Below are 14,374 nucleotides of genomic sequence, written 5' to 3' on the forward strand. Positions count from 1 at the left end.
TAAATAATTACTGTGAAAATTTAACGTTACAGTAGCAACAATAATGATTTGAAACAGAGAGAGACCAATTTATCAGCTGATATCTGATCAGTATTAAAACTTTTCCTTCTGTTCATGTTAAATAAAAGTGTGTTTTTTAATAAAGAAAAAGATTTTTTTTTATCCAGAACTGCGGCTAACAATTATTTCTGTTATTTGTGAGTTTGTTCAAGTGTTTACTTAAACAGCTACTTTAATTTTTTTTAGATAAACTGATTTATTTTATGCTGATATACAGATTAGTACATAATATGTTTTCAGCACTGATTATGTTCGATAAATATTTCTAACTGTATTGAAGTGGTTTGTATATTTTGTAATATTTCATCTGTTTGCGACACTTATTTTGACATTTACAAGTATTTCATCATCTGTCTCAACCAGTGACTGCAAACAAAGATGGCCGACTCGTCTCCACTTCCTCCCGCTGAACAAACATGAAGCTAACAGATGCTGGATACAAGCGCTGCCATCTTGTGTTGGTGATGTAGAGTCTGTACAGTAATGATTGGAGGGTGGAGTGGAGGTATGAAAGTCCCGCCCACACACACACCCAACCAGTCAGGAGTCAGCTGCAGCTGTCAGTCATGACATCACACTCCATCCATCTTCACACAGTCACTGGTCTATGACGCATTAATTTCATCATCTGTTCGTATCTATGAGATGTAAATGTGTTTATGTCGAGTTTATATTTTAACTAACATCACTTTTATACGGCACTTGAGAGCGGACATGGAGGAAAAAGTTCTCACAAATGTACGTTTTTTCCAGCCGTCAGACTTTTTTTCCTCCATGTCCCCTCTCAGGCTCCATAGTTTCAGTATTTACAGGCTCTGAATCAAAATGTTTATTTATGTTACTGGATTTTTTTAAACTCTTAAAATCGATGTTAGCTTTACACAGAGTTTCAGTCTGAATCTAACTGCACTGACTAAATTCAAACTGTTGGTAAAATACAGCAACACAACGGTGTCTAAGTTTCAGTTTATGTTTCATGTTGCATATTAATTTATTTTACCTCACAGTAAATCTAAAGCCAATAATCTTTCAAACTCCATATTGCACAGAGAGAGGGACCAGAGTTTAAAGAGGCCCAACAGCTAATTATTTCCTCCTAACAGTTTAATCAGCCCAAAACTGATTTACAACTAAAGTCATTAACATTATTGCTTATTCTCTCTTCATCGTGTAGAATATTTCACTCCCTGATTTTTGTTGTAGCTTGAAAAAAAAAATCTCACTGTTAATGTGAAAATTGAGGTTAAAAACATATAATAACAGTGAGCTGGAAGTACATTTTAAGAGGGAAATATGAAGCTACAACTAAATTACATATTTTATGAACAGAAATGTCACACAAAAAGACATTATTCAGCTTACGTTAGCAAATAAATCAGGTAACAGATATTTAAATTCTTAATAATCAGCATCAGTGTATCATCACTCTAAAAAGAAGAAATTTACAACAACCTCAAACCGTAGGAAACATAGTGCTCTTCAGTGCCATCAATGAAAAAGATTCCCATTGTAAAAATTCTGACATCTTCTCTTGAAAAAATTGTCTTTTTGAACAAACTGTTTCTTTTTTTTAAATTCATGTCAAAACCCCAAATATCTCTGCCCAAAAACGTACAGGAGAAAAAACATGTCTTTGAAATCAACAGAGAGGCTTTTCACTTCACTTTCAGCATAAAAAGACAAAAACATGCAGCACCATTAGAGAAGGGGGGGGCTCTCCTTTAAAACTGTATTAACTCAAATTACATGTGACACATCTGTCACACAAAGAGACAGTGGAAGTGATGACAGTCTAGTGCACTGAGGAGGATTAATGTCATTAAACCTCCTGGGAAGAACTGTAGATTGCTGGTTTCTAAATAATCCACATTTGTTTAAGTGAACTCATTGTCCCCGCATTAAAAGATGAAAAACATTGGAGAGACAAAAACATTTTGCAAAACCTGTCGTTTTTGTGCGTAAACATGCTGAAGAAACGCTCATCGAGAAAATTCAGTAATTCAATGAATATTTGTAGAAAAACTCCAGGTCAAGGTGTCTCGGACTCGTCGTCGTCTTCGGGTGACGTCGGCGAGGCCGGCGTGTCGTCCTCATCTGCTGCTGCGGTTGGCGTGGGCAACCTGGCGGCCGCCGCTGTCGATGTCATCTTTTCGTAGGTCCTCCTGCGTTGTCGCCTCAGTGTCTGGCTCTGCAGCTCCTTCACCTCCTGTAGCACCTCCTGCGCCTCCTTCCATGATGACACAGCCTCCTCCAGGAGGCGCTCTGCCTCGGCGCGCCTCCTCTCCACCTCTGCATCCTCCTCTGACAGCAGGGAGGGAGGTGAGGGCGGCAGGGGCGGAGACAGGCGGTGTTTGTCGGGGGTTTTTGGCTGAGAGGACTCGAAGGATCTGGAGAAACTCGGGGAGTTCTTCTGGCTCGGACAGGGCGACTCCTTGCTGCTCCCCAGACGAGGGGAGTCGGTTTCGCTGCCTCGTGGTGAATCAGATCCTTTAACCTGAGAGGAGTCGGATTCTCTGACGGACGGAGGTGATTCAGGCGACCTCTGCACAGGAGAGTCGTCCTTGTTGAGACCAGAGGGGCCAGGCAACCCCTCGAGTTTTGGTGAACAGATGGTGTCAGAGCTCTTTGATTGAGGAGAGTCGGTGGATGTCAGATGAGGCGAATCCTTCAGTCGGGAGTCGTTTGCTTTTGTGGCGGGAGAATGGGATCCTCGGGAGCGAGGCGAGTCAGCCCCTTTAGAGCGATTCTTCCTGGCTTTGGATCGAGGAGACTCTCTTCCTCTCAGACGAGGAGAGTCTTTCCCCCGAAGGCGAGGAGAGTCGCTGCTCCTGCTCCTCGGAGAACCAGATGACCTGCTGAGGAAGACAACAACCATCAGTTAAACACTGATCCTTAGTGACAACAGAAAGGGTTGAGGGTTTGGTATTTTAGTCCAACAGTTTAGGTACGTTTCTTTCCCGGTAGGATGAACTCCCAAAGTCAGATCAGATGTCTTGCGAGGTAGGAACAACAAAAGCATGGGGCACGTAAACAGTCTTTACCATGAGGACCTGATGAGGAGGTTCCTCGCTCCGTTGATCTGCAATGTATTCAGAATCAATAAGAACTGTAACTGATCTGTGCTCTACAAGGAAAGAATGGGTTTACAGTCAAGTTGTCCGTTCCCTTTAGTAGCACCTTCAGCTCAATTTAAATTTCCATGAATTTAATTGTAGATATTTGAGGTACCCAGATAATTAAACCTGATGATTTCAGTGACTCCATGAGCTTCCCCCCTTCCTCTTGATGCCAGTACCAACTTTACACAATATATTAATCCTAAAAACTGTTTAGGAATCATCTGGTTAGACCATCAGACAATCAGACTCCACAGATTTGATCTGGTGAGGAAGCTTTGGGATGTTGACATGTTATTAAATATTAGCGAAAGTTATTGAACGAACCTGGAGTGAGGAGAGTCAGAGCCCCTGAGGTGATGGAGTCGAGGGGAGTCGATGCCTTTAAGGTAAGGTGAACTGCTTCCTCGTTCTCTTTCTGCTTTGGCTTTCTGCAACTCCTGCCAATCACAACAAACCATCAGAAACTGATCCCACGTCAATAATCAATAAATGCATGGATAAGACTTGAACCTGCAGCCTCATCTCCTCCAGCAGCTCCTGGGCTCTCTGCATCCTCTGGGCAATGAGGCTCTGCAGCTGACCGACCGGCTGCACTGGAGAACACCCGCCCGCCTCCTCTTCAGTTGGACAACGACGAAGAGCCGACCGCAACTCCGAACGTATCATCGCCGGTCTAATGGAGGAGGGAGAAGGAAGAGAGGAAAAAGGGTGAGGAAAACATATAGTATAGTAAATAACAGGTTGGTTTCTGAGTCATGCATATGTTAATGTGAGGAGTTGTGTTTTCTCTCAGGTGTTCGTACCTGGAGGAGAGGACTTCATCCATGGAGGCACAGCGACTCCGACCCTGCATGCTGAACCTCTTCCCGGGCTGCGGGGTTCGAGACTGAGCCTGAAAGACCTGGAATCAAAGACTCGGTTGGTGTCTGGACTCTGTCTGAACAGTCAGATTGGTTCTGGTTCTCAGATTCAGAACAACATGAACTAACTGATTATTCATGATGCATGTTAACAGTGGTTTACCCACCTCTACCTGCTGGGTCTTGAGGACCCTGGAGGCCTCCAGGTGGGACTGTTTGCCCCAGGTCCGCTCACTCCCCCTGGGCAGACTGCCAGTCTTCACCTTGGGCTCTTTGGACGTCGCCCTTAGCTTCGAGACATCGGTGCCAGCCCGTTGACGACCCCCAACTCTACGAGATCCCACAACTGCCACCTGTCCACAAGAGCCCCCCCTCTGCAGGTCAACCCGGAAGCTGTTCTCCCAAGACTCCCGAGAGTCGTCATTGTAGTCTGGGAAGAACCCATCCTCCTCAGTGACCAGGTCAAGGGTCAGCATGCCATGGGAGGAGGTGGACGCCTGCGGTGAGTGATTGGAGATGATGATGATTAATGTCATGAATTAAAAAGACAGAACTGGTTAAAATGGAAGAAAGATGATAAGAGATCTCTGTACCACGGCCATGAGGTGTCCCCGGGTCGGCAGCCGGCGGCCATGAGGGATCTTTGCTCGGTCTCTGGTGGGATGAACCAGCGCACTGTCCTCCTCAATGGTCACCTGGACACAAACATAGAAACTGACTTCAGAGCCAACAACACACTTTTCACCTGAAGGTAAGAAGGTCTCATAAATAAGTGTAGATAGAAGGTGCACTGACTCTTTACTATGTTCACCAATTAGTAATAATGTGATTAAGGTTTATGTAGGTGTAGATGTGGACTGAGAGTCCATCTGTACCTCATCTAAAACTCTGTTCTTGGCTTTGATGATCGCCACATTGAGGGCGTTGACCCACGATTCCTTCTCCTCAGGACTCACGGCGAGAAACACAAGGTTAGGAACCTGAAAAAACAACAAAAGACGTTACTGAGTTTGGTTTACGATTGAACATACAACATATGTCTCTATGAGACAGTGACTGTCATCTGTCACAATCCAAACCTTTGAACTTAATAATATTAATACACTATAATAATATTGCTAATGTTATTAAATGGAGCTGTTACACAGAGCTGCAGGACTGATCCTAAAACCAGGAAGTCAGTTAGCATGTTAGCATGTTAGCACTTCCTGTTCCCTCGTCCCAGAGTCAGAGTGTTTCTGGTTAAATGTCTGAAATAAGGTCTGTGGTTTTAACACAAGCTCAAGACATTTTCAGGTTTTATTCTCCAACATAAAATGGGTCAGTAAATCCCCCACTCCTGATGTTTGAAGCTTTTACGTGTCTTAAAAAAGGCGGTTGCTAACGAGTGTCTAAATGAGACTACAGAGGTTGTCGGGGACGTTAACATGAAAACCCATCTACTCACCAGTCCACCTTTACAGCCTCGTTGTGTTTCTACTCACGCTCTTTCAAACTCTCACTAACTTTCTAAGAAGAAAGGCTTTTGTAGAAGAGCTCAGAGCTAAATGAAATGACCAGTTGGAAGCTTAGTGGTGGAGACGTTGACGTCATGTGACCGTGGTGTAGTTGGTTTATAGCCTAACATTAGCTTCTTACTTCTGGAGGTTGGATTTAGGCTTCAAACATCAGAACAGTGGTGTTCATCTGTGAAGATGATCTGATCAACTAAACCTGAAGGATCAGAAACTCCAGGTCTCAGTTTATTTCCTGTGGAGGAACCAGACTGAAGCTGACTTCAGGTTGAACAGAAACACATCATCACTGCAGGAGTCTGCAGTCACTCACATTAAATTACAACTTCTTCAGATCTTTACAGAGTCAGATGAATCATTAGTCTTCAGTGTGTACAGCAGCTGTAATAAACTGACGTGAGCGTGTTTGGACTCTCAGGGATTATTCTGCTGTAACTTGTCCTCTGACAGACTAATGGGATTCTGTGGATTAAACCTTTTCAGAGGAGAAAAAACAACAGCTCAGCCAATCAGTGAAGCAGAGGCGTGGTGGGCGGGAGATGTTAGATCTGATCCACCAATCCTGAGACAGATGTAGGAGGAAATCCACCAATGACGTGGCAGTATGAGTCACGGAGGAGGAGGGGGGTAATCGCTGAGCACAGAGGACGACACGAGAGAATGATGAGTAAAGACAGAAACACTGAGAGGACGAGTTCAGTTTGGTCTCATCACTGATGGAGAATTAAAATAAAACTCAAACTGTCTCAAACCTCAGACTGCTTCAGTTCAGTTCAGGAGAGAAACAGATCATCTGTCTTTGTCCTTTTTTCTAAATTAATATCTTAAATATTATTGTTTGAGATTCAATCTGCTTCCATCCTCTTTGCCTGAAACTAATAAATCATCTCCACGTCCATCTGAGCAGAAATAAGGTTAACAGCATCAAAAAGTCTCACTTTAATCTCCTCTAAATAAACAAGATGCAGCACAATAATAATAATAACTTTATTTATCGAGTTATTGTAGATTAACAGTATCATCTTTCTCTGTTGCACCTGTACAGGTGAACTTGGGACACTAAGAGTTGTTGTCACAGACATGAAAACAGAGTCTGTGATGTTGGACAGAAAGACTGAAGTGTTTCTCGTTGACTCACGCTGTTTCCCGGCGTTCTGCAGCGCAGCACCGTGAAGCGACTGTGGTTCTTCTTGCTGCGACTCTTTGCTTTCCTCAGCTCCTCCGAACGCTCGTAATCAGCCAGGTCGAACACTTCCTGCGCTTTACGCTCATCCTTCACCTGGAAACACACACATCGTTTATATCAGTCATTTATATTCACAACAACACATTTAAACAGTAGGTCCTTGACGAGGTCCAGAGGTCCTTGAGGAGGTTCTGGAGGGTTTTAAAAGGTTGTAGGAGTTCTTCAGGGAGTTACCAGTGGTTCATGGGGATAATCTGGGGACACTAAGTTCCAGGAGTCCTTGTCTGGAATTCCAGGGGAGCCTTAAGAAGCTAGAAGGGATTCATGAGCTGGGTCCAGGAGTTTGGAGGAGGTTTGATACTGATAAGTCCTCGAGGAAGTTAAAAAGTTAGCCGTGGTCCCTGCAGCATCATTCCTGTTGTTATGGTAACCTACAGTTTAATGATCAACCAGCCAATCAGAGAGCAGACTGTGGTCAGACAGAGTGAGAAGCTGACGTGGTGAAAGACCCACGGCGTCTCTCTGCAGGTGTAGAGGAGATTTACCTGTGATGATGTCGTCCAGGTGTGAGACTGTGGACGGACTCAGTGTCACAGGTTTAACGCGATGAGAACACAAAGACTGAGCTGCAGGCTGAGACTCACTGACACAGAAATCACTCAGTCACACCTGAGACCAACCTCACCTGAGATTCACACAGATACAGGAACAGATCAGCTGATTAAAAAACCTGCACTGTCCCTTTAAAAAGGTCTAACACACACGCACACACACACACAGATCAAACATCCATCACTGTGTTTGACCTTAAAACCATCTGAACCACATCAGTGTGTGTTCACATTAACACACTCACAGGAGGTCACTGTGTGTGTGTGTGTGTGTGTGTGTGTGTGTGTGTAGGAGCTGGTGTTGAACACTCGTCAATATCAGCATCAACAGGATCAATACTCAGCCTGGTACCAGACACACTGACAGTAAACTGACAGAAGCAAACACGAGGACCTGAATCATTTCTCTGCCTCTGATCATTAAACTGTTCAGATCAATAATTAATAGATCGTTTTATTTTGATGATGCTGCGTGTTTGTGCAGCATCATGTGACTTTATGTGAAGCAATGAGACCAAACAGCTGAAACCAGTGAGTTTAGACACTGAGACGCTGAAAGATGATGTACAGTGTCGTACAGTTTAAAACCAGGTCTGGACCCTCACACACACGGTCCTCACAGAGATAGAAGACACTCGCTCACACACACAGTGAAACCTCCCTCAGGCTGAATTAAAATGTTCTGGGTCAACGTTTCTGCTGAAACACAGAAACAAGACGACTGACGATGGAAAATATCACAACAGGAAACACACACACACACACACACACACACACAGAGTGGTGCGTTAACATGACTCATTATTCTGCTGCTCAGTTCAGTTCAGACACAAACAGAATTAAAATCAGAATAAAACGACGTTTCTCTGCTGAAACTAAAGATTCCTCACATTAAAACAGAAACAAAATATTTGAACTGAAACAAAAAGTAATGAAAGTTTAATCAGTCGATTCATCTGTTTCATCTGTTTAAAGTTAAATCCAGAGTTTGATGGAGAAATATTCTGAAGCGTCATTAGAAGGTTCTGTTTAACTCTTAAATCTGTTAAAACTGGTCTGAGATCAGAGTCTGAGTCGGCGTCCACTGTTATATAATGACGGAGCGCAGAGTCGGCGTGAACACTCAGCATCCACCTGTCCTCCGAGAGGCGTTCAGGGACTCAGCCACAGTCTGAAATCTGAGAGTCAGTGAATCAGGAAACCATGTTTGGAGCTGTTGTGTGTGTGTGTGTGTGTGTGTGTCGATGAAGTTTCTTCACTGTGTTTATTAACCTTTTATCTTAAGTCTGTTGATGCTGCTGGAACTCTGAATTAATGAAGTATCTATCATGATCATGTGACCCACTGTAACTGTCGCTATGGTTACGCCTGGCGTCCTCACACTCGTCTGTTCTGGTTTCTGAAGAATTTAAATTTCAGCCTCTGACTTCTTCTCTTCTTTAATTCCAGCTGCTGAGACCAGGACCAGAACCAGAGCCCAGACCTGGTGAACAGGCGTCAGACGGGTGTCTCTCAGCTCTAATGTTTTATCATCGAGGACACGTGACTGTAACCAGTACAGGTCTGAGCTCAGACCTGGACCAGGACTCACCTCTTTGTCAGAGATGTACAGGTGGTCTCCTCTCAGGACCACGAACCGGTTCCTCCACAGTTCTCTGAAGATCCCTCGGCCACAGAACTTCCTGATCCAGCCCACTTTCTCTGGCTGCTGGACCACTGGCTGACCCGAGTCCTGGACCCCCTGAAACACAACAGCAGGGTCACAGAGGACCCACAGAGACCAACAGAGACCAACAGAGGATCAAACTGCTGCTCAGTGAACGAGGAGTCGAGTTTCTGAGGATGAAACCTGTGACCTCTCAACAAGTCGTCTCAAGACCCTTTTCAGACAGACTCTCAGAGAGAGACCCAACAGATCCTCCTCGAGCAGGACCGGACTCAGGGTGGATGGACAGGAGGAGGAGGAGAGAGGAGGAGGAGGAGGAGAAGGAGAGGAGGAGGAGGAGAGGAGGAGAAGGAGAGGAGGAAGAGAAGGAGAGGAGGAGGAGGAGGAGAGGAGGAGAGGAGGAGTGATGATGAATAATTGAAGAGAACAGTGTGGGGATGATGAAGATGATGAAGATGCTCAGATTCAATCAGTTATAGATCGGTGGAGTATTATGGGATGTCTGAGTGTTGGAGCTGAATATTAACGGCCTGTTCTCGCGCTCTGATGAATGAATGAGTGAATGAGTGATGAACCGGATTAGGACCGGACCGTGGTGACAACATGAACCCGGATCCTACCCGTCTGCTCTGGCCGCTTCTCTTCATCCTCCCGCCGCCGCTCGCTCCTCGCTCCGCGGCTCTGAGGAGAATCTCAGCCCGGCTCCCGGCGCCTCTCGGCCCGCTGCAGGTCCCGGCAGATCTCCGGTGCGTCGGTGTGACCGTGTGAAGTCCGGGTCCGGGTCCTGCTCAGCTCCGCCGCTGTTGTCTGAACCGAGGCAGCATCCTCCCGGTGAGCGCGCGACTGGAGGCAGATGCTCTCCCTCAACATGCTCGTGCACGCTCTGACGCGCACGGCAGCCTATATTCCGGTAATCAGAGCACGAGAGCGCCATCTACCGACACACACACACACACACTGAGACAAAGGAGGTGAGTCACTGATCAATGAAACAAAGGTTTTTATTAAATCAGATTTTAACCTGAAGCTCAAAAAGGTTTCATCATCATTAAAATCTGAGTCTGATCCTCCTGAGACCACATTAGACCCAGTCCATCCTTCAGACTACAGCTGCCAAAAATAAATAAAAGGGAAATAAAAAGGAATAAAGATGAGTTCAACTTAAAGAGTAACAGCTGAAAAAACCTGCAGCAGCATCATGTGAGAACGACCAGGTTTAAACTCTACATCAGTCTGATTACACTGATCAATACATCTGATCTGTGATCAATACTACACATGCTATATGTAAAAACACAGAAAAGAAAATTCTTAATTTTACAGTTTGAGTGGGAGTTTTTTTGTTTGTTGTTGTTGGTTTTTTGTTCAATGAAAGAATCAATTTAAGTTTTACTCACAATAAATCAAAGTAGAAAATGCTGCGTTTGTATAAATGACCCCAGATTTCCAGTTAATTCCCATATGTTCCCATTAATTTCCATAGAAAGTTTCCAACTTGGAATATTTCCAAAAACAGAGATGGATTTCACCGCTCTGGGGAAGAAGTCTCTCAGTCTGGTGGTGCATGTTTTTATGTTTCTTCCAGAAGGAAGCGGTACAAACAGGTGGGTGGGATCCGCCGCGATACACCTGGCCTTCTTCTGGACCTGCGCATACAGCGAGTCACAGTTATGGTAAAAAGTTGAATATCAGGTTGAAATGAGACAAACATTGTGATTTATCATTAATATCTTTATTTATTTCCAGCAGCTCGAGGATCAAATAGAAGCAGATAAATCAAAGGTTTAATGAGTTCATGTTTAACCTGTGAAAAACTCGAGGTTTTGTCTCATGATGAAAACATCGTCCTCACTCGTCCGTCCTCCATCTGTCTCAGGCGTCTCTTTGTCAGTCTTTCTTCTCTTTGCAGAACTCTGCAGAGACATGAAACAGAAACAGACTGAGACCAGGTCAAAGGTCAGCTCAGGTCATGTGACCTGCAGCGTCAGGTGATGTTTGAACCTCCAGCTGTGCTCTGACCTGTCTTCCCGTCGTACTTGAACGGTGACGGAACGTTGAACTTCAGACACTCTGCCAGCTTCGCGTGGCCACTCTGAGCCTCCTCCAGCTCCTTAGTGTCCAGGTGTTTCCCTTCACGCCCTGTGACAACAGACAGGACAGGAAGTCAGGTGGTGACCAGGAACACGAGCTGAGACCAGAAAACTGCTGAAGGTCTGATCAGAGAGAAGGGCATTCTGGGTAACCTGCACACCTGAGATACCTGAACAACATGTCTTATTCATCTGATCGGTTGATCCAACTCTTCTTGGGTTCAGAACAGAGGAGAGAAACACTCTGATTGGTGAGCTGTGTGCAGGTGAGAAAGTGAGCGGGGGTTTGAATTCTTGCTTGTTTCTGTTGGCTGCCCTTTGTTCTACCTGCTGAGAACCACACACCTGTCACAGGAACAAACCTGGCGAGTTAACACCGGCTGACAATGCTGTCAGCGCCGGACAGGAGAGACACTCCACACACCTGAACACAACCCAGACGAGGGTTTGACCTGGTCTCGTTTATTTACTGTCTGCAGAAACTGACTGAAGAGAAGTTACCTCCATGTTTCACCTGTGTCTCTGACAACAGGAGTCCGGCCTCCTGTAAAACACGACAACATATGTCGCCTGTGCAGAAGATTATTACAAACAACAGCTACATCTTCTGGTCAAGTGACATCTAGTGGCCATAGTTATTATGACATGTATTAAGTAGATGTTGTCGTGTGGAGAGGAAAAAGGCGTCGCTAGTATGAGTCAATCAAACCCAGGACCTTCAGACAGCTGACTTCAGTTTGGTTCCTGTTTGAACCTGATAGTTACTGTTATTAGCCAAAACCAAAATGTTTTCCTAATCCTAACCTGGAACTTTTTATGCCATGGACCTGTGTCGTCGTTTAGGTTGGAGGACGTGTTGGATGATGAAGATGGTTTCCACCTTTAGACGTGGTCGGACAAAACTGTAAAACTACCAAACGTATAAAGTTATCTGCTGATGTGATTCCTCTGAAGAATTACGGATTTTACATGTTTAGGGATCTGTGTATAGAGGAGTGTTGTGGGTGTTAACATGTAAACACTACCCTTGCATGTTCAGGTATAAAAGAAACCATTCAGGCTTCTCATGTGTCTGGTGGAGCCATTCATTCATGTTTAAGACTGGAGGTGTTTGTCCACCATCATCAGTTTTGTATTCGTCCCTATCGAGTCTTTTCTCACTGTAGATGAGCAGCATCCTCCCATCAACTCCATCAAAGACTCCACTGTAGATCATGGTCGCACAGTCGGGACAGGTCTGGTAGATATCTGCTTTGCCCTTATCATCATACGGAGACACCTGGCCGTCAGAGTTCATGGTTCCTGGAGGAAATGAAGGAAGAAATTCACCTACAAGGAACTAAACCCCACCCCCACCTGGAGTTTGCAGCTTCTGATCAGTTTTTAAAAGAATCCTGCAGCAGATATTCTCTGATTTTGTTGCTTCGACTTATTGATGGGACCAACCAGAGCCTGAAATCCTGGTGATGTAGTGACGACACTCACAGGACTCATTGGTTCAGTCATTGACAGGACGATTTGTGCATAAGGATCAGTTAAACTGCAGCAGCAGAGGATTATTTAAAGCTGGATGGTGACACACAGCGCCCTCTCCTGGTCAACAGCTTTCACAACCAAGTTTAACTTTAGTTTAATTAAAAAATAGGAGATCTGTTTGGATTTACTTCGTCCTCACAAGTGAATTCAGATGAATGGACTTTTAAATGCTGATGTGTTTGGGCCTTAATACCTTTTATTCTCTTGACTGGTATTTAAATGTCACTGCAGCTGTAAGCTGGACTTTCTTTGATGATAAAATGACGTATATTTATCCTGACAAGTGAACGATGTCTGCAAGCAGCACCAGATGAACATCTCCTGGAGGAAGTCATGTAAAGTATCTGCTTTTTGTTCAAACAGCCAACTGTAGTTTCCTCTAACTATGACCTCCATCTTTCTTTAGCATTAACAGACTCAACCAAACCTTCACTGAGGAGGGAACAGATCATGGAACTGCTCTGGGACTCACCGGGGTGGAGCAGTTCAAGGGTGTGGTTGGACTTCTCGGGGTCAGAAGCCGACATGTTGACGTGGAAGGTCAGACACTTCCTGTTCCTGGAAGAAACAGTAAACACCTGAACATAACTGAAGTGTGAGAGACTTTAATTAAACCTCCACCATCTCCTGATGAAAACACTGAACCGTCATCGAACTCAACTGTCCCCTTACACAATGTTTCTCTCTATGAACAGGATGGTTTTGGTGTTGTTTCTGATTTTATCTGCCTCCATCACAGAGCTGCTGGCATTTCTCAGTAAGTCTTCACCTGCTGGGTAATCTGAGAACCCCTCCACCAGAACCCAGCGTGACTCAAACACCTGTGGAAGCAGACAGGTGTTAATCCTGGAAACACCTGGAACCAATGGAGGTGAGTATTAAACTACAGTGAAAATTTTACCCTCACTTCACTTTAATGGTCTCATGACCAGAGTCTGTGGTTCAGGTTGCTGGTTTAAAAAAGTTTGTATATGTCACACTCAGTACAGAGAGGGTAGGATGTGCTTAGCCTGGCTTAGCATTAAGTCTGGAAGCAGGGAGAAAGTATGCCATCAGGGTTACATCATGGAGAAAACCTTAACTCTTTTAATGGTTTTTATGGGGCTTTCTATTGCATCACATGATCTTCATCAGCAGACTGAAAGCTCCAGAACAGTTACTAAATGGACTTTATGCTGAGAGAGTTTCCAGTCTTTGTGCTAAGCTAGGCTAACCATGTCGTGGAAAACACAGATCTCAGCAGGAAGATGAACTGAATCCTTTCAGATCAGACTTGAGGTGAAAGTTTCCTGTTCTTGTTCTGACTCGGTTTCACCTGAAGATATTCACTGGAAAACAAAGACAAAATGTTGAACTGTCCCTGTAATCATCCGAGTCACGTTTAATGAAATGTAGCTGCATGTAAAATGTGTAAATTTGTGGATGTTTGTCTAATAATCCGAACATTAAACAGTAAACTGCAGTTGAGTGTTTTCTCACCTTGAGCACCTCCTCTTGCTTCACCTTGTCTGGCAGGTCACATTCCTCGGCTGCAGACGCTGCATTGGAGCCAAGCAGCAGCAGAACCGGCAGAACCACTTTGAACAGAACCCACATCTTGGATCAACAGAACCTGCTGGGTTTGTAGGAACCAGAGGAGGTGAGGTGAGATCAGAGTTTTCTGACTCTTTTAAAGGTCTGTGACTGATATGAGGTCTGCAGCTGGTCCAAAGTGTTTGTGTACTTCTTCCAG

General features: G+C 44.7%; 2 protein-coding genes across 3 annotated transcripts in view; both read right to left on the minus strand.

The window, feature by feature from the left end:
- The window catches only part of plekho1a (pleckstrin homology domain containing, family O member 1a), a 10,322-nt gene extending 409 nt beyond the window's left edge, over positions 1-9,913 (minus strand). Inside the window, exons 1-10 of the mRNA XM_018686642.2 lie at positions 9,637-9,913; positions 8,942-9,091; positions 6,692-6,832; positions 4,915-5,019; positions 4,633-4,734; positions 4,207-4,536; positions 3,983-4,080; positions 3,690-3,852; positions 3,504-3,616; positions 1-2,915 (exon numbers count right to left, since the gene is read on the minus strand). The exon at positions 1-2,915 is cut by the window's left edge and continues 409 nt beyond it. Of these exons, the coding sequence (XP_018542158.1) occupies positions 2,090-2,915; positions 3,504-3,616; positions 3,690-3,852; positions 3,983-4,080; positions 4,207-4,536; positions 4,633-4,734; positions 4,915-5,019; positions 6,692-6,832; positions 8,942-9,091; positions 9,637-9,663 (2,055 nt within the window). The 5' untranslated portion in view covers positions 9,664-9,913 and the 3' untranslated portion in view covers positions 1-2,089. The remainder of the gene's footprint in view (positions 2,916-3,503; positions 3,617-3,689; positions 3,853-3,982; positions 4,081-4,206; positions 4,537-4,632; positions 4,735-4,914; positions 5,020-6,691; positions 6,833-8,941; positions 9,092-9,636) is intronic.
- Positions 9,914-9,999: 86 nt separating this feature from the next.
- LOC108889937 (saxitoxin and tetrodotoxin-binding protein 1) lies at positions 10,000-14,333 on the minus strand. Of its 2 annotated transcripts, XR_007812787.1 has the most exons (7): positions 14,122-14,333; positions 13,315-13,463; positions 13,115-13,200; positions 12,268-12,408; positions 11,036-11,155; positions 10,821-10,929; positions 10,000-10,662 (listed from the first exon to the last, which is right to left on the minus strand). XR_007812787.1 is itself a non-coding variant. In XM_018686643.2 (6 exons), the coding sequence occupies exons 1-6, from the start codon at positions 14,236-14,238 to the stop codon at positions 10,904-10,906; spliced, it is 639 nt and encodes a 212-aa protein (XP_018542159.1). In that variant the 5' UTR covers positions 14,239-14,333; the 3' UTR covers positions 10,727-10,903. The 2 variants fall into 2 exon arrangements, 1 of the variants encoding a protein (XP_018542159.1); XM_018686643.2 differs by lacking the exon at positions 10,000-10,662 and having other exon boundaries at positions 10,727-10,929.
- Positions 14,334-14,374: the final 41 nt, after the last annotated feature.

The sequence above is a fragment of the Lates calcarifer genome, linkage group LG3 (assembly GCF_001640805.2).
Source record: "Lates calcarifer isolate ASB-BC8 linkage group LG3, TLL_Latcal_v3, whole genome shotgun sequence".
NCBI lineage: Eukaryota > Metazoa > Chordata > Actinopteri > Centropomidae > Lates > Lates calcarifer.